This window comes from Balaenoptera musculus, chromosome 4, assembly GCF_009873245.2.
Source record: "Balaenoptera musculus isolate JJ_BM4_2016_0621 chromosome 4, mBalMus1.pri.v3, whole genome shotgun sequence".
In the NCBI taxonomy this organism is placed as follows: domain Eukaryota; kingdom Metazoa; phylum Chordata; class Mammalia; order Artiodactyla; family Balaenopteridae; genus Balaenoptera; species Balaenoptera musculus.
Genome location: NC_045788.1, coordinates 17,763,668 through 17,788,669, shown reverse-complemented (window position 1 = coordinate 17,788,669; position 25,002 = coordinate 17,763,668). Strand labels below are relative to the sequence as shown.

The window sequence follows — 25,002 nt, the reverse complement described above, 5'->3', positions numbered from 1 at the left end:
TTTAGAGAAGTTTTACGTTCACAGTAGAATTGAACAGAAGGTAGAGAGAGTCCCCCTATAACCCCTGTTCCCACATACGTATAGCCTCTCCCACTATTAACATCTCATATTACAGTGGTATGTCTGTTACAATCAATGAACCTATGTTGACATGTCATTATCACCCAGTGTCTGTAATTTACATTAGGGTTCACTCTTTGTGTTATACATTCTATGGGTTTTGATAAATGTACAGTTAGATGTACCCACCATTCTTGTATCATACAAAATATCTTCTCTGCCCTAAAAATCTTCTGTGCCCACTTAGTCATCTCTCCTACCCCATAACTTCTGGCAATCACTGATATTTTTACTGTCTCCATATTTTGCCCTTTCCAGAATGCCATATTGTTCAAATCATATGGTATGTAGTGGTTTCAGATTGGCTTCTTTCAGTTAGTAATATGCATTTGAGCTTTCTCTGTGTCTTTTCCTGGCTTGATAGCTCATTGCTTTTAAGTGTTAAATAGTATTCCATTGTCTGCATGTACCACAGTTTATTTATCCATTCACCTATTAAAGGACACCTTTCTTTCCTGTTTTGGCAATTTTGAATAAAACCGCTGTAAACATCTTTGTGCAGGCTTTTATGTAGACATAAATTTTCAATTCATTTGGGTAAATACCAAGGAGTGTGCTTGTTGGTAGTACTCGTTGATTGTAGTCTGTATATTCTGGCATATTCATTTTATTCTAAAGTAATTTTCAAAAGACCTAAATAGACATTTTTCTGAAGAAGGTATATAAATGACCAAAAGCTACATGAAAAGGTATTCAACATCACTAGTCTTCAGGGAAATGAAAATCAGAGCCATGATGTATCACTTCACACCTCTGTTAGGATGGCTTTTATCAAAAAGATAAGAGATATATTCTGGTTGAGGATGTGGACAAAACGGAACCCCTTCACTGTTTGTGCAAATGTAAACTGGGAAAGCCTCTGGAAAACAGTATGGAGGTTCCTCAGATAATTAAAAACTACCATATTACACAGCAATCCCACTTCTGGGTATATATCAAAAGAAATGAAATCATTATCCCAAAGAGATAGATGTACTCCCATGCTCATAGCACCATTATTCACCATAACCAAAATATGGAAACAACCTTATGTGACCATGGACATATGAATAAAGAAAACCTGGTGTGTGTATGTGTGTGGAATCACTTATATGTGGAATCTTGAAGTGGGGGTGGGGAATTCATAGAAAAGTGGTTGCCAGGGGCCAAGTGATAGGGGAAATAGGGAGAGGTTGGTGAAACGGTACAAACTTTGTTATAAATGAATACGGTCTGAGGATCTAATGTATAATATAGTGACTATAGTTGATAACACTGTTTTGTATAATTGAAATTTGCTAAGAGAGTAGAACTTATTGAATGTTGGGACCAAAAAAAAAGGAAAAGTAAATATGTGAGGTGGTGGATTTGTTAATTAACTCAATGGGGGAAGCCCTTCACAATGTATCCATATATCAAATCATCCCGCTGTAAGTATCTAACAGTTTTATTTGTCAGCTGTACCTCAGTAAAGCTGGAAAAAATCATTTCTTTCTTTTTTTTTTTTTAATTAACAGGATTACCTTTGAGGTTATTTTGGAAGTTTTGAATTGTACAGCACTTGATTCTTTGCTCCATTGTGGAAAGATCTTTACAGCAATGATTACTTCAGAGTTACCAGTGTTACAGTAAGTATTATAGCTTTCTTTTATTTTTTTTAAATGCATGTAACACTTTTTTGTATCAGAATGCTCTCATTAGTAAGACACATCAAATATGTTCTCTGATAGTTGGGCAATATGTTTGAAGTAAAAGAACTATTAGAGGGTGTAATTACTATATCCATCTATAGCCCTTGCATCATAATGTCAGCATGTTCTGTGTTACTGAACAAAAAACATGTTACGCTGTCTTATATTAGGAGTCAGCAAACTATGAACATGGGCCAATCTGGCATGCTGACTGTTTTTGTAAATAAAGTGTTATTGGAATAGAGTCACACTGATTCCTTTGCAGAATGTTTATGACTATAAGTTGTAATAGAGAGTGAATTAACCTGCAGAGCATAAATATTTTGTTTGGCTATTTACAGAGAAAGTTTGTAGACCTCTATCCTGTATCACACTGTGTGTCTAACCCTCTCACCCCCATGCCAGAGCTTCTTTTCCCTGAGATTGAGATTGTGATTGGTGAATCCTTCTTGGCATTTCTGGTGGCATCTCATTATTAGATTTTGTTAGGGTTGTAGGACAGATCTAGAATTTGATCTTAGTATGAATTCTCTGGGAGATGTGACTAGGGTAATGGCAGATACTTTTCTTTTTATAGGTGTCATTAAGCTACAAATTAGGAATCTGCATACTGTGATCCTATATGATAACAGTGCTTTAGATATAATGAAAGTGACCAACAGTTTATGTAATTATTTATATGTTTTTATAGTCCCAGATCATTTATATGTGTCTTCTCCAAGAGACTGTAGTCACCTTCCAGTTGGTCTCCTGGCCTACTGTTTTTCCTCTGGAGCTCTAAGACAAAAAGCTATCCAAATTAGTTTACGTGCTGAAAACCCATCAGTACCTACCCTCCTTTGTTTGTCCAAATATAGGAGATATAAGCCCTTTTTATTTACTTAACTACAAGCTTCTTTATTAGCCTTAACTTGAACATAATACCAAGTTTGGAGGTCTCCATATAGTATTTGTACTTTTGTTTTTCTTAATTCTGCCTGCAATGCCTATGTGTATCTTTCCTTACCTCGCCATCTTGGTAGTCCTGTGGGTCTTGGCTAAAGTATGCCTCCAGCAAAGCTCCTCTGACTCCTCAAAGTTGGGTAGGTTCCCTCCTGTGCTCCTGTCATACTCTACCCTTTTTTTTATAGCGTCATACTTAACATAATGTTTTATAACGCTTTCTTATTGTTTTTGCCTGAACTTTGTGCCTTTGTGCTTTATTTTTGTATGGCCAGCTCCTAGCACACTGCTGGGTATTAGGCAGACCCTTTGTAAAATATCTCTTTGATTAAATATGAAACACAGGTTGTATTTAAATAGATTATATTTAACAAGCGATTGCATGGGCATGATATTATTTAACATCATGTTTGTAGAAAACTTTTTTTCATAAAAATGTAAACTTTTAATACGATAATGGATAGTAGTGATCTGGGAGATAGGTAAATGAAATTTGCTTTTAATCTGTCAGCTGGAGATATACTCTTGGTCAAGTTGAGATCTAAACCATTTATTGAGCACATAAAACAATTTTCTGAGGATATTATCTTCATCAATCCATCTAACTATACCATGTCTACATTGTAGAGGAAAGGAAACATGATATGTCTCTTAGTATTGGTAAACTTCAGTTTCTGTCATTTGTAAAGTGAAGATAATATATTGGAAATTAATTTCTAAAGTCTCTTCAAAAACAGACAAATCTTTTGATCTCATGATCGTTAATGTTCAATTCAGTAGCGATTTTTCTAATGGAGACACTAGAAAGGTCACTCTAGTGAATGATCTTATTACTTCTTGGCTTGCTTAGTCATTATAATGACCAATGAATTTGTTACCTTAGTGTGTTTACTGTTGGGTTGGCCAAAAAGTTCGTTCATGCCTTTTTCCATTACATCGTTGGAAAACCCTGAATGAACTTTTTGGCCAGCCCAATATTAAGCATCATCAAATGTTGTCAATTACCACATATTATATATTCCACCAAATGTTGTAGTACAAGGAACTGTGTTAAGCTCTGGGGAGAAAGAGCAAGTGGAAAAGACTCAGTCCTTGTTGCCATGAAGCTTATATAGATAGATATTAACCAAATAGTCACAAATATATAGATTTAAACTGCCATTGGTACTATGAAGGTAAGCTAGAGGATTTTATTAGAATTTTAACACATGCCTTGATTTAGTCTACTTTTCTAAGGAAGAAACATGATTCTTAAACCTGAAGTGGAGGGAATTTGGGGGAAGAAGAAGGGATCAGGGTATTAATTCCAGACTGAAGGAATGGCATGTGCAAAGACCCTGAGGTAGGAGGAATCATGGTATGTTTGAGGGACTGAAATAAAGCTGTTATTTTTCTTTTTTCAGGATTGAGGATGGAGAGTGGTGTGAAATAAGGATTGCAAGTAGGGTAGGGCTGTATCATACAGGGACCTGCTAGGTCTTATATTAAGAATTTTGAGGTTTTTATCCCCTAGAAGCAGAAGGAAACCACTGTAGGGTTTTAAGCATGGGATAGACATAATAAGATATATACTTTGAAAATCACTGTTAGTACAGTATAGTGATTAGATTGGAAGTGGCAACAGAAGAAGCAAGGAGTCCTATTAGGAGAAAGGTGTTGCAGTGTCCAGGCCAGGGATGATAACAACTTGAACTAAAATGATTACAGAGGAAATGGAGAGAGGAAGACAGAATTTAGAGAGTTTTAGGGAGCAAAAAAAATCATTTATAAGGTTTGATCTGATTCTTCCATTCTCTTCATTTATGTCCGATAGTCTTATAAATGTGCTTTTTGTAGAGCAGTTGGTTGATGTTTGAATTTGCATACTCCTTGATCCAGCATTCTGTGTCTATTCTAGAGAGATATTTGTTGATGTGTAATAAGAATTAATGTGCAAGGACAGTTGTTACAGCTCTGTTTGTAATAGCTTAAAAGTAGAGACAATCTAAGTGCTCATAGATAGGGAACGTATTACGGAGTACCATTCAGGAATCCTATGTATTTGTATGGAAAATTCCTATTAATTTAAATTTTAAAAATTAAAATATATTGTTTTGTATTTATGTATATATATACCAGAACATAAATATTTATGACAGAGTATTGATGAAACTGTTAATAATCTTGTTCTGCAGATTGAGGTTCAGAGTTAGGGCATGGTGAAGTGAAACTCCTCCTTGTATTCTTATATCTTCTCTTGCTTGAAATTAAAAAACAAAAATTTATGTATCATATTCTAATAAACAAATAAATGTACATATATATACTAATTGGAGTATGTTAGTTATCTGTTGGTAATAGCTGTCACCTTCTAAGCTGGCTGAAGTTTGCGGAATTAGAAAACAATTGTACTTTTTTCTTTTGTCAGTAAACTATATTGCTCAAGGTTAAATTAATTTCACTGATGGGTCACATATTATATGATGGAACCAACCTGCTTTTGTAGTTGCCTGGAGATTTCTATAAGCATCAGAAGCACTAGTGTATTCTGTCCACGTAAGAGAAATACAAAACGTATTATTTGCATTCTAGTATCCTGCTGTGGAGATAGAGAATTCACGTTTACCTGGAGATCTAAGTGGACCCTGCCACTTGCTAGTTGTGTAAATATGGACAAGATGATCAGGTTTCCAGATCTTTTGTTTCCTCATCTGTAAAATTGGGACAAGAGTATGTTTTCTTACGAGGGTTTGTGCATATTTATTCTAGATAATGTATATAAACCGGCACACAGTATATGCTAAACAGTCTATTTGGACTGTAGTGAGGAGAAAAAGCAGAATGATTTATTGTTCTTTAGTAGAAATGAATAAGATCAACTAGATCAGTGATTGAAAAACTTACTGATAGTGGCTCAGAAGCCTGTTTTTATAAATATTATTGGACCACAGCAACATCCATTCATTTACGTATTATCTATGGCTGCATTCATGCTATGGTCCCAGAGTTGAGTAGTAGATACAGAGACCTTAAGACCCCTAAGCCTAAAATATTTATTATATAGCCCTTTAAGAAAATGTTTGCTGACCCTTGGACTAGATCAATATTACTTATAGTTTTAAATACCAGATTACCTTTGAAGATTTGCAAGCAGAGAAGGAACATGATATGAGAATATTAGTGACAGTAGTGTGTAGAGTGGCTTGGACAAGGGGAATAGTAGAAGCAGGGAGATAAGTTGCAATTAATTCAAGAAGTTGTGATTATGGTAATAATCATGAAAAGAATGAGAGACAGAGTTAGTACACAGAGGACAACTCAGGAGGACTTTAACTGATGGCACAAAAGGAAGACTGATGTGATTATAGGAATTTGAGTAGGACAATAACAAATTTATATAACAAAGCACACTTGGGCATTAACTTACTAAATCAGTTAACCAATGGTATTGCCATGAGCAGAAAGCTAGAAATAGTCAGAATTGGACTTAATTTTATATGTGTTATTTGGTGAATTTGAGGTGGCATGCAAAGAAGCATGTTACACATGCAGTTGAAAATCTTGAATTACAGATAGTCAGGTCTGTGATAATATACTGAAGTCATTTGCATAAAAGTTACACATCAAATGGATGAGCTCTCCAAGAGAGGGTAGTTTAAAGGGAGAAGAGCAAACAGTAATGAAATGAGCTTTGGGGAATCAACACAAGGAGAGAATGGAACTAAACCTTCAGTGGCGCAGTTTCAGTAAGTTGTGAGTTGAGCTTACCCTTCCTTCCATTTGCTTTGTACCCTTCCTGCTATTTGCAGTTTTATGCAGATCCTTTATACAGTTAGTAATGTAGAATTCAGTGGGGATGTTTTTGTTAATACTATCTGTACCTTTTTAGTGCCATGCTGGGGCCAGCCTGTACTGGCCTGGAGAGCTGAATATTAAATTTCCGGGAATTTTGTGACCTCGTTCAATATAACATAGCCATTATAAAAAGTTAAATTATGCAAACTTAAAATTAATTAAATCATGTTAAAAACAAAAGTAATAAATACTCAAAACTCATCATTTCCTAATTATTTTACATCCTACTATTTTCTGTGCTCTTGAGGTTTTTATTTACACCTATTATTGTATGTATGGTGGAAATACTTTTTAGTAGTGTACTGCTACTGTTAATTACTTCTCAACTCTGTATTTGGTGATGTCACTTTGGTAGTTTGAATTTGGCTGCGGTGGGAGCATTCACATTATAAAAATCAGCAAACACTACAAATCAGGGCTCAGTTTATTGTTTTGTTGTTTGTGGACTCAAAGTGATGGAGAAATTGTTAATAACAGATTAAACTTAAAGGTGTATCAAGTCTATAGTCATTACATTATGATACCACACAAAATTGAGGATGTATCCTTCTAGTGTTCGAGAGCTATTATGTATTCCGTTCGGTAAAAAAGTTGCTCCCAACGTTGACCAATGAGTGAAGTTCCCACAAATGTCTTTGTCATTTCATTTGCATTCTATTCATTAAAGTGAACAAAGATATCAACTGTCTTTCATGTCAAAACACTATTTGTTCATCAGTTGCAACCATAGGTGAGCTAGGGATACAAGAGTTTGGCAAAATTATCAAAATCATTTTATATGAATCAATTCGCTGGATAGAATTTACAATAAAGAATATTGTGCATTTTATTATTGTTTGTAAGTTGAGTGCTCTGCATCCTTTATATTGTTAACATTTCTAATAATTTATGCATGTATTTTTTGAAGAGCCAGTTGTTAAACATTTACCAGCACACTTTTATTATTTTATAAAATGTATAAAATTTCTCCCAAGCCTTTATCTTTTTTATATTGAAGAATTAGTCTTTTGCAATTGTTATTTTGCATTTATATGTTGTATAGCAGCTGCCATTTCCACAGTCATTTCCTTGTCTGTATTTCTCTATTTGGGGAATCATTTTATTCAGTGTTATGTGATATTAGCAGGGAGGGTAACATTTTCAATTTGCTAAAGATTTTTTCTGAAAGTGGAAGTATAAACCACTTCTAATCAGCCATATATGTACATATAGCAGGAGGTAAGGAAACCAGTGGAACAGAGCTGCATTGTATTATAAATAGGTATGTATTATTAATTTGTTCACTAAAATAATATATCATATTTTCTAGGGATTCAACTAATGAAACTACTGCCCATTCTGATGCTGGCAGTGAACTTGAAGAAACAGAGGTCAAAGGGAAAAGAAAAAGGGGTCGACCTGGCCGGCCTCCAGTATGTATATACTTGTCTTCTTTGTTCCTTTAACGGTTACCAAGTAAAGGGACTTGATATGAGCTATTTGTTAATTCTAGTATTGTTAACACTTTTTCAGATCTCACTGACACATCAGAAATTCTTGGAAACTTTGCTTCATAAATTGGCTTAGTAGTAGAAAAAGGAAATTAATTATAGTATCTTTTTTGCTTTCCATGCTTCTCTTGTAAATGAATGGTGGTCCATGTGAAGGCATTGAGAAGATGATCAACATGGAATGAGGTGTAGTTAGTTATGATTTCTTTGCCTTTTATTTTTAGATGCAACTCTGATTTCCTGTGAGCTCCTAAGTATGCATTTTGGTAGTATTTGGGTCCAGTCTCAGAATATATTCTCATTTATACATGATTGAGAAGTTTAGAAAAGCTCTAGGTATCCTTACTTTGAGGTATATCTTTATGTAATCTGAGTACACAAGTTGTCTTTTAATTGAAGGTGGTATAAACTGTCAGACAGTAGTATCAATGTGTCATTGGGTTACGGCTTGTACTATTTTACACTCACCTTTATGATGGGATTTGCTATTCATAGTTTTAAAATTTTATTTTATAAAATTTCTTATTATGGAAAATTTTAGCCTCCTTCTCTAGGAGGCATAATAGTGTAATAAACCCTCCATATAACTATTACCTAGCAGTTACCAAGTCATGGCCAGTCTTTCTTTCCCATGTTATTTTGAAGGTCATTCTAGACTTAATTCCATCTTTAAATATTTCAGAATGTATCTCTAAAAGATAAGGGCTTGCTTTCTCTCTCTCTTTTTTAAACATCACTCCAATATCATTATCATAATGCAAGATAACAGTATTTTAGTAACATCACTGATTAACACATTTAAAGTTTATAATCATTTCATAAATATTATCTTTTAAAAAATAGTTTGTTGTTTGAATCATGATCTACTTATTGCAATTGATGGTTATGTTTAACCAGTTATTATATATGTATGTCCTTTGTAGTGACTTAAAAATTTTTTTTATGTTATTGCTGTTCTATCAGTATTTATCTGTTTGCCACAGTTTTTAATTAGCTTCGGTGAAACTCCATAACTTTTACTTTTCCAGGACAATCTAACAACAACAAAAAAACGGATAGAAGGATGACTTCTACAGTTTTCTCTACACTTGCTTTTATCCTCCACCTTTATTTAAAGGGAGAAAAATAGTGGAGGAAAAGACATATATTATAGTCACTCTTTATAATCCTTCTTAATTTTTAGAAGTATTTGGTGGTACAGTGTTCCTTAAAAAAACGTTTTGGGAAAAGTGAAGAAGTCTTGTACTTAGAAGCTGGAGACTATTTTAGTTCCCCTTACTAGTATATGATTTTTCTAAGACTATAGGTGAGTTGCATTGCTTTCTCTAGGATTCATAGGTTATAGGTACCAAATTTGAAATAAGACTAAAGTTTCTTGAAGGTTGTAGAATAAACTGCCTACATGATTGCTTACTTGAATTTGTTCCCCTCCAATTAAAATTCTTTACTTGAAGATTCAGATTAAGTGCTGTCTTCTTGAAGAAAACCTTTTATTTTTTTTCCCTTAAAGAGAATTTATCACCCCTTCAGCAGGCTATTGTATTATTTTTTATAACCTATTTAATTTTGACTTGTCTACAGCTGTATCCCTGTAATATTTTGCTTTCCTGATGAAAAGGAGTCTGTGTATCCAAATGCTTAGCTCTTTTGTGGTTAGAAATTAGATTTTATTTTTAGTGAAATTGCTACTACATAATCTAGCAGGTAAATAGTACATGTTCATCCCATGTTTATAGAATTGAAAAAAAATCAGCCAGCATAGGATAGTAGCAGTCTAGAGACTTGTGTTAGACTTTAGTCCGTATTTTCACACTCCTTAGTTCACATGGCTAGCTATATACTTCCACCTGACTCAGACCCATTTCTTGATCTTGGAAACAACAGAACTTCCTGAGTTTCTGCTCTGGGGTTTGTACTGAACTGAAGCTTTTTATGTCATTTAATCTTCACACCAATACTAGGAAATAGGTCTTATATGCAGTTTACAAAGTAGAAAACAAAAATAGAAAGTGGTATTTTGCATAAGGTCACAACATTGCATAAGTAGCAAAGCTAGGATTTAAATTCATAACCTACCTCCCAAATTTTCCCTCAAGAATGCCAAAATGCCAAGCTGTTAATTAAAATTGAGAGGTATAATTGTCAGAATGATCATATTTGAGTTATTCTACAGTACCTGTTCTGAAGATTGCTTGGACATTTTCTATCGACTGGCTCCATTTTGAACAATTCTGAGTTTTGACTGATACACTCTTTGTTTAGCTATTTTAATACTGTTCATACTTGTTAAGAGGACTTCATGGATCTCTGGTTTTATTAATTTACTCAGTCAAATGAAAACAAATAATATAAGGACCTCTGTTTTGGACAGTATTATTTTCTTTATTTCTAAATTCTTAGGAGACATCTCATCTTTGGTATTTCTTTTCAGTATACTGTTAGTTCAGAGACGTTTGTTTCTTATTAAACCACTCGTATTTTGCAGATGTCCTAATTCATATTTGTTATTATTGTGGCTCTCTATCCAAGTGATTATTGATCTCTAAACAAACACTATATAGTATCATGTTTATTCTACCCCTGTGATTGTATTAGCAAATAATGGACATCATTTTCTCTGTCTTCACAGTACTCCCTTGGTGATGTCCCATCTCATGACTTTAAATACCATCTCTAAGCTTATGTCACCCAGATTTTGTCTCCAGCTTGGACTTTATCCCTGGACTCCAGACTCATATTCAGTGCCCATTGAGAATCTTCATTTAGATATTTAATGGGCCCAGGATGTTTAAAAAACCAAACTTTCAAGCTTCCTAGCCCCTGCTCACCCCTTTTCCATAATGGCAGCTTCGTGCTTCTGGCTGCTCAGCTATAAATCTTGTAGTCATCTTTGAGTCTTTCTTTCTCAGCCTACATCTAGACTATCAACACATCCTGTCTAATTGATTTGCAAATTGCATCAGTCATTTTTTTCTACCAACACTGGATTCAGCCACCATCATGTGCCTTTGCTGAAACTTACGAGGTGTGCTCCTTGTCTCAGGGCCCTGTGTCATCTTCTCAGTGGGGCCTCCCTATGGATGGTATCTAGAATTGCGTATCTTCCCTCCTACCCAAAGGGACTTACTGTCCCTTTCTTCCGTGTGTGTGTGTGTGTGTGTGTGTGTGTGTGTGTGTGTGTGTGTTTTCCCCTTTCTCTGTAGTACTTACTGCCATCTAACGTAGTATACCCTTTACTTATTTGGATTTTGTCTGTCTCCCCCTACTAGAAGGTAAGCTGCATGAAGGCAGGGATTTTTATCTGGTTTGTTTACTGCTGTATAGTAGTGTTCGACTTTCAGTAAGCGTTTATTGAATGAATGAATGGTGTTTAATTTTGTTAAATCATCACTCTTTTTTCCGTCAAGTGTTTAAAATTCTTTTTATTTTGAAATAATTTCAGACACAGAAGAATTCCAAGAATTCTGCAAAGAATTCCTATGCAGATTCTTCATGCAGATTGTCCAAATGTTAGCATGTTACTACATTTGCTTTATCATATTTTTTTCTATATATACACAGACACATAAATATAAATATATATTTATATATAAAAATGTATATTTGATACCAATTATTATTTTTGAAAGTTGCAGACATGAAGCCACTTTACTTTTAATGCTTTAGTATGCATTTTCATAAAATCAAAGATATTCTACACAACAACAGTACATGTTTGAAAATCAGGAAAATAATATTGATATAATACTGACCTTATGTACATACACTTCATTCAGATTTTGCCTGATGTCCTAATAATGCCCTAAGCAAAAGAAAAAATATTTTTTTTCCTTCATTTAGGATCCAGTCCAGGATTTCATGTTGCATTTAGTTGCCATGCAAATCAGCACATCTGTAAGCTAACCTATCTTTAGTCTCTGGTTTAATGTTTTATTAAGGGTTTTGTTCTCTTTATTCTATTTAAGTGAGAACCAGCACTTATATTCTCAACATTATTTAACTTTCATATTTACGTAGGCTGAGTAGGAAGGGTAAATAAAAAGAGATACATTTTTACTTTTATGTATATATATTCATACACATAGAAGATGGAGCATAGCATACACAACAAAATATTAACAATGAGTATCAGAAGGAGAGGTTAACAGGTGAATTTATTTATAAAAATTGGATATTCTAAATTACTTGGTACTTTTGTTTATAATCTTATGAATTTCATGATATCATTTATATATTTTACATAATTTTAATGGCTACATAGTATTGTGTGTAATTATTTATTTATATAGTCCCCATTGTTGAACATTTATGTTAAAAATTCTTCAGATTTAAACCATGCTGACATAAACTTATATCTCAAAAATAAATACTTTTTATCCTAAATTCTTAAAAGTAGAATTGATTACTCAAAAGATATGCCATATGTTTTAAAAGTTTTTTTTTTTTTAAAGCTTTTACTTTTTTTTTTTAATTTTTTTTTTTTCTTAATTTTTATTTATTTATGCCTGTGCTGGGTCTTCGTTTCCGTGCGAGGGCTTTCTCTAGTTGTGGCAAGTGGGGGCCACTGTTCATCGTGGTGCGTGGGCCTCTGACTGTCGCGGCCTCTCTTCTTGCGGAGCACAGGCTCCAGACGCGCAGGCTCAGTAATTGTGGCTCACGGGCCCAGTTGCTCCGCGGCATGTGGGATCTTCCCAGACCAGGGCTCGAACCCGTGTCCCCTGAATTGGCAGGCAGATTCTCAACCACTGCGCCACCAGGGAAGCCCTGAAAGTTTTTGATGTGTATTATTGGGTTGCCTTTCACGCAGCAAAATATATGGCGTTACCTGTCTTATAGTAAGTTGAGTTGAGTATACTGATTGTTAAATCTTTTCTAATTTTTAAGTACTGTAACATTTCATCAGTATGTTCTGAAATATTGGTCATTTGTGTTTCCGAATTGTCTGTTGGTCATTTTCCATACCACTTTTTCTATTTATTTTTCTAAGAAATAGAAATCTCTTTTTAAAATAATTTTTGTGGCTTAAGCCTACATACTTTTATGATCCCTTTTGGAAATGTATTTATCAGTTGGACTTGTATCTCCTCTTCTCTGTCAAATCAGCTTTGTTGTTTTATTTTGAAAATTTTTCATTTAATTAGAGTTTAGTTCTGACTTCCTTAATTTTGCTAAAAGATACCATAATTTTTCCAGGAATCTAGAATTAAAATGTGAGTCACCATTTAATTTCCTCATCCCAAGTCCCTTCCCCTCTCTCCTATATGTAATGAGATTCCGAATCTCATGAATTTTTATTTCAGTGTCTTGTACATCTGTCCCTTCTTTTACATTTCCCAAGCTCCTTTCTTTAGGCCTCACTTTATAGGAGTCTGTATTATTATGTTCCTGCTTTTTAGTCTTTTCCTTTTTCCATCCTATCCTTTTTAATACTGCCAGGTTGACCCTTTTTTTTAACTTGTTCCAATAGCAAGAAGCACCTTTATTTGGGGCATGTTCTTCTAACTGTTATTTTATTGTGTTTCCCAACTCATAACCTTTTATTCAGTCAGATACATCTCTTTTGTCCTTCTGTATGTGGCTTGTGCTTTTCCACTTCTATACTTTAGCTCATGGTGTTTTTTTCTTTCTGGAATCCTTGTTTCCTAAATTCTATTTATGCTCATCTTACTAATTTTACTAATCTTACTTAATTCACTAAGTCCCAACTTGCAGTTCATCTCTTTTGTGGAACTTTCCATGGTTACCAGTCATGGGAAGTTATTTTTCTTTTCATAGAACCCTTCCAACACTTATCTTAAACCAAATTTCCATGAAAAGTCTTTTTTTAATGTAATTTAGTTCACTGTAGTTATCTGTGTTTCTGTTTTGATTGTATGTTTTTAAAGATTTTACATTAAACTAGTCCAAATATGTTGATGTACATTATTTGTGAAAGGATAGAGGTTACTTTACATTCATAGCTTATGAATAAATTCAGGTAAGGCACAAAGGATTAAAAAAAAGGTGGTATATCTCTGTCTCTTAAAGTTTGTAGAAAACTTATTGCACATTTAGACTGCAGCTTATCTTATATAGAGCTTTTGGGATAGAGTAATTTTGGATAATCTTCCTGTAGAGCTATGCCAATTTTTACTTTAAAAAGTTTACCAGAAGTATAGATACACATTTCTTTTTTAAACATCTTTATTGAAGTATAATTGCTTTACGATACACATTTAAATTAAGTAGTATATAGTTGTAGTAAAGCATTTGTCCTAAAGATTGTTCTAAACTCTGACTTTAAATTGCATCATTTTCACAAAGTGAAGGTTGTATAGGTTTTTGAAACTCTGAGCGTATTTTCCATAAAATTCATAACTTGATACGTTGAGGCAGGGTTTGTTTCAGGTAGTTTTTTTTTTTTTCCCTGCAGATACTCGTTCGCGTCTTTTTTTCTTTCCCCCCACTGTGTCCCTTGAATTAGCTGCAGCAATGAATACCTGAACCCTAGTTTCTTTATTACAACCCTATGGACCATAGATACCTCACTTACACTGTGGTTTATGGGATTTGAAGCATGAGTGTTCGTCCTCCACCACCAATTGACAAAATTGTATTAGGATGTTGAAAAATAACATCTATCTTAAACACTATGAGTTCTTTGAAAGGTATGTGTGGTACTATATAGAAGGATCAACTTTTTAATATTTTTGGTACATAGTAACTGCATGATGAATGTAGAAATAAAAGAAAAGTTGTGTTGAATGAGTGAAAAAATTGTTTCCTAATATCTTATATTCTGTAGACTGAATCAATTTGATTTTGCTTGCTAATGATTAGATTAAGGTTATGCATATTTGACAATAATACCACATTGTCACTTGGGCTGTTGAGCATGAATTCTTAAAGGTGGAATAAATGAGACTCCATGAGATAAGACATTAGAAGCTAGACATGCACACTAGGTTGAGGCACATATTAGGGAAGAGATCCACTTTCTATTAGTGGAAGAAAGATTTCCTAGGCAGGTAGTAGTTGGGGTAGATGGAGTAAGCTGATCATGTTCTACCAGGGAGACTATATCTCTGGGATGAGTGAGCATGTAAAGATCTGTGCTGAGCTACATCTGGGCTAGAGCTAGCATCTGTGTGGTCTGGCAGCCTGTTGTGGGGGTCCCACCTAATGGCCTGGGATTCAAGGATAGGACTTCTGTCCCTGAGACAAACTGATAATGGACAGAACTCTAGCTCCAGAGGAACTGGGTTACTGGCTAGGTTACTAAGGCATTAGTAACCTACCAATTAAGGCAAAGGCTCAGTTTTTCTTTTTTTTTTGTTTTTTTGCTATTAATTTATTTACATTGAAGCATAGTTGATCTACACTATTGTGTTAGTTTGAGGTGTACAGCAAAGTGATTCAGATTCTGTATTTCAGATTATTTTCCATTATAGGTTATTATAAGATATTAAATATAGTTCCTTGTGCTGTGCAGTAAATCCTTGTTGTTTATCTGTTTTAGTAGTTTGTATCTGTTAATTCCATACTCCTAATTTATCCCTTCCCCCCTCCCTTTCCACTTTGGTAACCATGTTTGTTTTCTATGTCTGTGAGTCTGTTTCTGTTTTGTATATTGATGCATTTGTATTATTTTTTAGATTCCACATAGAAGTGATATCATATAATATTTGTCTGACTTATTTCACTAAATTTAATATTCTCTGGGTCCATCCATGTTGCTGCAAATGACAATATTGCATTCTTTGTATGGCTGAGTAATATTCCATTGTATATGTATACTACATCTTCTTAAGCCAGTCTGACTCTTGATGGATACTTGAGTTGTTTCCATGTCTTGGCTATTGTAAATAGTGCTGCTGTGAACATTGGGGTGCACGTATCTTTTCAAATTGGAGTTTTCATTTTTTCCTGATATATACCCAGGAGTGGGATTGCTGGATCATATGGTAGCTGTATTTTTAGTTTTCTTAAGGAACCGCCATACAGTTTTCCATGGTGGCTGTACCGATTTACATTCCCTTCAACAGTGTAGGAGCGTTCTCTTTTCTCTGGACCCTCTCCAGCATTTATTATTTCTAGACTTTTTGATGATAGCCATTCTGACCGGTGTGAGGTGTTGTGTTGCATTTCTTTACACTAAGAATGAAATGTCAGAAAGAGAAAGTAAAAAAACAATCCCATTTAAAATTGCATCAAAAAATACCTAGGAATAAACTTAACCAAGGAGTTGAAAGACCTATATGCTGAAAACGATAAGACATTGATGAAGGAAATTGAAGATGATTCAGATAAATTGAAAGATATCCATGCTTTTAGATTGGAAGACTTAATACTGTTAAAATGTCCATACTACCCAAAGCAATCTACAGATTTAATGTAATCCATATCAAAATGCCCATAACATTTTCATAGAACTAGAACAAATAGTCCTGAAATTTATATGGAACCACAAAAGGCCCAGAATCGCCAAAGCAGTCCTGAGGAAAAAGAACAAAGCTGGAGGCATAACCCTTCCAGACTTCAGACTATACTACAAAGCTACAGTAACCAAAACGGTGGGTATTGGCACAAAAACAGGCATTATAGATCAATGGAACAGAATAGAGAGCCCAAAAATAAATCCACATGCTTATGGTCAAGGAATCTATGACAAAGGAGGCAAGAATATACAACGGAAAAAAGATAAACTCCATCTCTTCAACAAGTGGTGTTGGGAAAGCTGGACAGCTATGTAAATCAATGAAATTAGAACATTCTCTTACACTGTGTGCAAGAATAAACTAAAAACTGTTTTAAAGACCTAAATATAAGACGTGACACCATAAATCTCCTAGAAGAAAACATAGACAAGACATTCTCTGACATAAATTGTTACAGTGTTTTCTTAGATCACTCTCCCAAGGCAAAAGAAATAAAAGGAAAGATAAACAAATGGGGCCTAATCAAACTTAAAAGCTTTTGCACAGCGAAGGAAACCATCAACAAAATGAAAAGACAACCTAGGAACAGGAGAAAATATTTGCAAATGATGTGACCAACAAGGGGTTAATACCCAAAATATACAAACAGCTCATACAACTCAATATTGTAAAAACAAACAGCTCAATCAAAAAAATGGACAGAAGACTTGAATAGATATTTTTCCAAAGAAGACATACAGATGGCCAACAGGCACATGAAAAGATGCTCAACGTCGCTAATTGTTAGAGAAATGCAAATCAAAACCACAAATGAGTTATTACTTCACACTGATCACTATGACTCAGTTCTTAAGATGGCACAAACTCAAAACTGGACCAACAAGCAAGTTTGATACAGAACATCACCCATTTCTTTCATTTGAGAGCACCATGGTTCCTTTGTCCAGGAAGGAGACTACATCAACAGGTGTCCTGACCTTTGTAGCACAAAAAAGTGTAGCGAAGGGAGCTTGGAAAGTCACAACTAAAGGGTAATGTATATATTTTTACCCTTTGAAATAACTGTCACAGTTCTTAGTTTTCAAATCCCCCTTAGAGCACTGCCCCCAATCTCTATACAAATGTGTTATTTTATTGAATGGAATAAGTATACCTGTGTTCTGAGACAAGAATTATTCTCAGGACTGCAAAATTGTGCCCCTTGGGTATAAGCTAAAGATTGCATATATCCTGTTATGCTGTGATCTTTCCTCTTCCTTACTCTTTTTATTGGGCACAGTTTTTCTGAACATCAGCTTTTTGGTTTATCTTTCAGCATCTTTACTGTATATTACTGTATGGGTCTGTAATAGGAAAAATCATTCTTGGATAATGGGATAAAATACAGATAGACCCTAGATAAGATCAAGTGGATTTTTTTACCTTCTTATTCACCCTTTATAACCAGTGCTAATAGGCTCCCAGGTTTAAAAATTATGGTTTATTTTCTCTTTATTCATGGAGTTTAGTTCCTGCTATATATGTACTAAATATGTGTAACGATGTATGTGTCTATGACACATGCAAACATTCCTACATGTGCACAAGCTTATTTGTTGCAGCATTATTTGTAATAGTAAATGATCCAAAACAAAATAAATGTTCATCAATAGGTTATTGGCTAAATAAGTTAATGTATATCTATGTAATGGAACACTGCAGCTTTCCGAAGAGTCAAGACATTCTCTAGGTCTTTGCTATAGATTAAGTATAAAATATGTTGATAGTGAAAATAGAATGGTGCAGAACTGTGCATACATAACATAAAATATACTAGATACATGGAAATGTATTTGCATTTTTTTTCAAAAAAAACTTTTTATTAGGTGAAATACACTTGTGATTTACCAAGTTACGTTTTTAAGTGTACAGTTCAATGGCGTTAAATATATTCATATGCAGTCATCACCACCACGCATCTCCATAACTTTCTTCATCTTTTAAAACTGAAACTGTACACGCATTAAACAGTAACTACTCATTCTCCACTCCCCGCAGCCCCTGGCAATCACCGTTCTAGTTTCTGTCTCTTGTGATTTTGACTAAGTACTTCATGTAAGTGGAATCATACAGTATTTGTCTTTTTTGTGACTAGCTTATTTCACGTAGCATAATGTTCTCGAGATCCGTTCACATTGCGGCATTTGTCAGAATTTCCTTCCTTTTTAAGGCTAAATGATATTCCATTGTATCTATATTCCACATTTGCTTATCCATTCATCCACCGATGGACACTTGGGTTGCTACCAAGTTTTAGCTATTGTGAACAGTGTTGCTGTGAATAAGGGTGTACAAATATCTTTGAGATCCTGCTTTCAGTTCTTTTGGGTACATATCTAGATGTGTTATTGGTGGTCATATGATTAATTCTATTTTTAATTTTTGAGGAACTGCCATACTGTTTTATACAACAGCTGTACCATTTTACATTCCTATCAACAGTGCATAAGAGTTCCAGTTTCTCCACAACCTTGCCTAGACTTTCCTCTTTATTTTTTTTTAAATTAATTTATTTATTATTTTTGGCTGTGCTGGGTCTTCGTTTCTGTGCGAGGACTTTCTCTCGTTGCGGCAAGCGAGGTCCACTCTTCATCGCGGTGCGCGGGCCTCTCACTATCGCGGCCTCTCGTTGCGGAGCACAGGCTCCAGACGCGCAGGCTCAGTAATTGTGGCTCACGGGCCTAGTTGCTCTGTGGCATGTGGGATCTTCCCAGACCAGGGCTCGAACCCGTGTCCCCTGCATTGGCAGGCAGATTCTCAACCACTGCGCCACCAGGGAAGCCCCTCCTCTTTCTTTTTGATAGTAGTCATCCTAATAGGTGTGAGATGGCATCTCGTAGTTTTGATTTGCATTTCTCCTAATTATTAGTGACGTTTAGCATCTTTTCACATGCTTATTGGCCATTTGCATATCTTCTTTGTAGAAATGTCTATTCAAGTCCTTTGCCCATTTTTTAAAAAAAGTTTATTTATTTTTGACTGCGTTGGGTCTTCGTTGCTGTGTGCGGGCTTTCTGTAGTTGCGGTGAGTGGAGGCTACTCTCTGTTGTGGTGTGTGGGCTTCTCACTGCGGTGGTTTCTCTTGTTGCAGAGCATGGGCTCTAGGCACACGGGCTTCAGTAGTTGCAGCGCGTGAGCTCTAGGGTGCATGAGATTCAGTAGTTGTGGCGCATGGTCTCAGTAGTTGTGGCGCACAGGCTTAGTTGCCCCGTGGCATGGGGGATCTTCCTGGGCCAGGGATCGAACCTGTGTCCCCTGTGTTGGCAGGCGGATTCTTAACCACTGCACCACCAGGGAAGTCCTCTTTGCCCATTTTTGAATTGGGTTGTTTTGTTGTTGTGTTTTAGTTCTCTGTATATTCTGGATATTAATATCTTATCAGATGTATGATTTACAAATATTTTCTCTCATTCTGTGGGTTGCATTTTTACTCTTTCCCCATTGAATGGTCTTGGTACCCTTGTCAAAAATTATTTAATCATATATGTGAGGGTTTATTTCTGGGCTCTGTATTCTGTTCCATTGGTCTGTGTATCTTTATGCCAGCACCACACTGTTTTGATTACTCTAGCTTTGTAGTAAGATTTGGAATCAGGAAGTGTGAGTCCTCCAACGTTGTTCTTTTTTCAAGATTATTTTGGGTATTTGGAGTCCTTTGAGATTCCCTATGAATTACAGAATGGATTTTTCTGTTTCTGCAGAAATGGTCATAGGCATTTTGATAGAGACTGCATTGAATCTGTAGAAGATCACTTTAGGTAGTATTAACATCTTAATGATATTAAGTCTTCCAACCCATGAACATGGGATGGGTTTCTCTTTATCTATGTCTTCTTTAATTTCTTTCATGTGTATTTTTAAAATATGTTTAAATGTCTCTGGAATGACATATAGGAATGAATAATTTTGGTTGAAAGAACCAATCTTCTTTCCTAAGGCTTGAGGGTAAGAGTGGGCAAGTTTTCATTGTGTAACGTTAATCACCTTTTGAATTTTTAGCCATGGGAATGCATTACTCAATAAAGAAAAATAACATTCCCCCCTCCCCTCTTCATATGCACACACAAGTGCTCATGCACATACCTGCCATAGGGAAGACACCTATTTTTCCAAAGAGTGAGCACAGAAACAAGACTTGTTAGGAGGAGCCAGGATCTATCAGCTAAAAGGGATGAATGCATGAAATAATTATATTTTCAAGCAATTTTAAATTGGTCGGTATGGCAAGATAGTAGCCTATAAATAGGGATCTGGTGTGGTAGAGGACTGAACAGGTAATAATTGATAGCATTACTTGCTGTGCTGAGGACTTTGGACTTTAACTTGATGGTTATGAGAGTCATTGGAGATTAGAGATCAAATAAAGAAGAAAATAAGTGTTGGAGTAAATTTGTAATATAAGGATTACTGTGGTTATAGTATTAGAATGGCATTGTCTAACAAATGTGATTTGAGCTACATCTGTAATTTAATATTTTCTAGTAAGTTATAAGAAGTGGGTGAAATTAACTTTAATAATATAATTTATTTAAGCTAGTATACCTAAAATATTATAATTTAATCATGTAATCAATATATGAATGAGATATTTTATATGCTGTTTTTCATACTAAATCTTCACAACCTTGTGGATAGTCAAAACATTGCTCATCTAAGTTTTGAGTAGCCATATTTCAAGTGCTCAGTTAGCTTTGTGAGGCTAGAGACCATGATATTGGGTAATGCAAGTATGGAGATTTTAATCAGGAGACAAATTCTCACTAGTAATTCAAACAGAAAAATTTACTGTGAAGAATTACTATTTATTGAAAAGTCTTTAATCATTTATCGCTCAGGAATTGCAAATTAATACAACAAGGAGATATCACTATATGCCTGTTAGAGTGGCTGAAATCTAAAAACCTGACAGTACCAATTTCCTGGCAAGAATGCAAAGCAGCAGAAGCTCTCATTCATTGCTGGTCAGAATGCAAAATGGTATTGCCACTTTGGAAGACAGTTTGGCAGGTTTGTACAAAGCTAAACATAGTTTTACCATATGATCCAGTAATCCTAGGTGTTTACACAACTGATTTAGAAGTGTTGTCCACACAAAACCCTGCATGTGAATGCCTATGCAGCTTTATTCCTAACTGCCAAAAATGGTGGCCAAGATGTCCATCGTTAGGTAAATGGATGACAAAACATGGTACATCCATACAGTGGAATATTGTTTAGAGATGAACAGAAATGAGCTATGCAACCACTAAAAGACATGGATCCATCTTAAATGCATTTTGTTAAAATGAAAGATACCAGTATGAGAACGCTATATGCTGTGCGATTCCAATTATATGACTCTCTGTAAAAGACAAAACTGTAGTGGTGATTAAAAAAAAATTTGGTGTTTGACAAGGCCAAGTGAGAGGGTTGAATGGATGTGAAGCACAGGCATTTTTTAAGGTAGTGAAACTTTTCTCTGTGATACCATAGTTGTGCATACATGACAGTATGCCTTTGTCAAAGCCCACCAAACTTTTCAGAAAAAGAGTGAATTTTATTAATACAGATGTTTAAAAAATCATTTATAAGGTAGGGGGAATACCAGGATGGAATGTAGAGTGTAACAGCGTAATCTCTTTTGCAGTGAAGGGAGGAGGGAGAGAGTTGCTGACTTAGGTAACTTTGGAAATGAGTCTGTAAGACTAAAGTCAGAGAAATTGTACACAGTGTATATAAGAACTGCAGTCTAGTTCATAAAGTTGTTTTCCATGGGGTAGGGCTTAAAATATTGCCCTACGTGTATACTGAGGAGAGCCAGATTTCTCATTGTTGGAGTGGGAGTTTGTCGATGAGCAAGGGGAAGAAGCATCCGTGTGGTAATGGATTAGAGTTGGAGATACCAGTTCCAACTTATGTTTAGCTTAATATAGATAACAGATCATTGCATACAGAAACATTTATAGTTATGTGTATATATATGGAACATACATTTCTTTGTTTTGTCTGCTTACGGGTCTAGAAGCAAGGGCACTTAGTATCAAGGAGCCAAACCTAGTGCCCAGATCTTCATCTCTAGTAAAATTCTCTAATAAAAGGAACCAGGGCTCCTTGGAGTATTACCTGATTCTAAAACTGGAAAAGAGAATATACAGCATGAGCCTGGAGAATGATGTGCTGCCAGAAAGTAACCAAGTGCTAAAAAAATAAAAAACAAAACGCACAGAATGATGGGAATATGTCAAATGGACACAGGAACCAACTGAAAGATATCTTAATGGCCAAAGCTGAAGCAAGTTGAACAACAAAATAAAATAGTATTGAATTATAATCCAAAAATATAAAATGAATGTCGATGAGTCTACATTAGTACAAATGATTGAGTGAATGGGTGAGAATAGACAGATCTCTCATACTGAAGAATTTCAAATGGTATGCGTAAATGCTCTACCTTCAAGGAGGTGGATCAAGGAGGTGGAGCATAACTCCCCACCCCTTAAATGTGGGATGCACATAGTGACTTTCTTCCAAAGTATGGAAAGGAGAGGAAAAGTAACTTTACAGTGGAGAAACCTGACAAATACCACCTCAGCCAACTGATTAACAGGTCAACATTAAGAGTGATAAATCATATTGTTAGTATATACCCTTGATATGAGGTGACAAAAATGATACTTCGTCTCTCACGTCTTCCTCTCCAAACCCATAATCCCAGTCTACTCATTAGAAAAACATCAGACAAACCCCAGTTGAAGAACATTATATAAAATATCAGTACAGTACAAAATCCCTGTACAAAATTCTTCAAAATTGTCAAGGTCACCAAAACCCAGGAAAGTATAAAAACTGTTGGAGCCAAGGGGAGCTTAAGGAGACATGATGTGAGTATGTCTAGGTGCCCTGGATGTTCTCCTGGAACAGAAGAGGTCATTAGACAAAAACTAAGAAAATCTGAATTAAGTATGGAGTTTTGTTAATGTATCAATTTTGGTTCATTAATTATAACAAATGTACCATACAAATAGTAAGGTGTTAATAATAGGTGTAATTAGACGTGATATATGTGGGAATTCCTTGTACTATCTTCACATTTTTTTTGTAAATCTAACACTGTTCTAAAAATAATTTATTTAAAAATAAGCAGTAAATTCATTATATATTAATCCACACACACAAATGGTTGTCAGGCTGTTAACTATTAAGAGGCGTGAAAGAGTACTGTGAAGAATACAGGAATAGAGAATGAAGGGAGCAGGTCCTGTGAGCAGGGAGAAAAGCCCCTCCACGTTATGCTTTGTAGTGTTCCTCCAAGGCCCTCTAGTTATAAGCCTACCAGTGCAGCATATGACAAAAGAGAAATGTTTACAGAGTGGGGCAAATTAGAATACATTTGGAGATGAGGAACAGTAAATTGATAACTGAAGCAGGCTATTATGAGAGTGAAGTAAACCACTCAAGAGAGACTATAAAGGTTGAGAAGATGCTCAGGAGAGACCTAAGGTAACACTGACAGGTAAGGAGTATAAGGAGGGAAAAGATATCTGAAAGACAAGGGGGATAACATGGCCTGTTGAGAGAGTTTCAAAAAATGTCTGTTGGGCTTCCCTGGTGGCACAGTGGTTGAGAATCTGCCTGCCAATGCAGGGGACACGGGTTCGAGCCCTGGTCTGGGAAGATCCCACATGCCGCGGAGCAACTAGGCCCGTGAGCCACAACTACTGAGCCTGCGCGTCTGGAGCCTGTGCTCCGCAACAAGAGACGCCGCGATAATGAGAGGCCCGCGCACCGCGATGAAGAGTGGCCCCCACTTGCCACAACTAGAGAAAGCCCTCGCACAGAAACGAAGACCCAACACAGCCATAAATAAATAAATAAATAAATAAACAAACAAACAAACAAACCCCCCCAAAAAAGTTTAAAAAAAAAGTCTATTATGTTTAGCAACATTACTTTTACTGGTGGGCTTGGTGAAGCAGCAACCCTGATGAGTTTATATATGAATGAAATTTATGGGAATAATAACAGTGACTGCAAGCAATTCTATCTTGACTCTAAAGGTGAGACACAGATCAGGTGATAACTAGTGTTGACTTCTTTTAAAAAATTGGGGGCGTGGGATGGGTTGTTAATTGAAGAATGTAAACTCTGTCAAGGCAGAAATGTTTGCTGTATTTCTAGTATCTAGAATGGTTCCAAATATGTTCAATATATATTTGTTGTATGACTGGATAAGAAATATTTGAGCACTTTAAGTCGAGGGAGAAGTTGAATATGCAGCTTTTTCCAAGTAATGTTTTATTGGACAAGGTTTCTGAGGAAATAGAATATTGAGGAAGTTAGGAAGAAGAAAATGTCAAGAAGGGGGCATGGTTGGGGCATGGTTAAAATGTTCAGCATTGGCATTATTGTACAAAATATTAAATCTTTTTCTTTTAACTTTATTTTCATGCCATGTATAAATTAACTTGTACTTTGCTGTTTGTACTTTGTTTTTATCAATGAAAACATTGTA

The 25,002-nt window shown here is 35.3% G+C and overlaps 1 protein-coding gene across 1 annotated transcript in view; it reads left to right on the top strand.

Moving 5' to 3' along the window:
* Nucleotides 1-25,002, top strand: part of STAG1 (stromal antigen 1) — a 425,667-nt gene that overhangs the window by 118,726 nt on the left and 281,939 nt on the right. The window contains 2 exon segments of the mRNA XM_036851044.1: nt 1,617-1,727; nt 7,876-7,978. Coding sequence (XP_036706939.1) covers nt 1,699-1,727; nt 7,876-7,978 — 132 coding nt within the window. The 5' untranslated portion in view covers nt 1,617-1,698.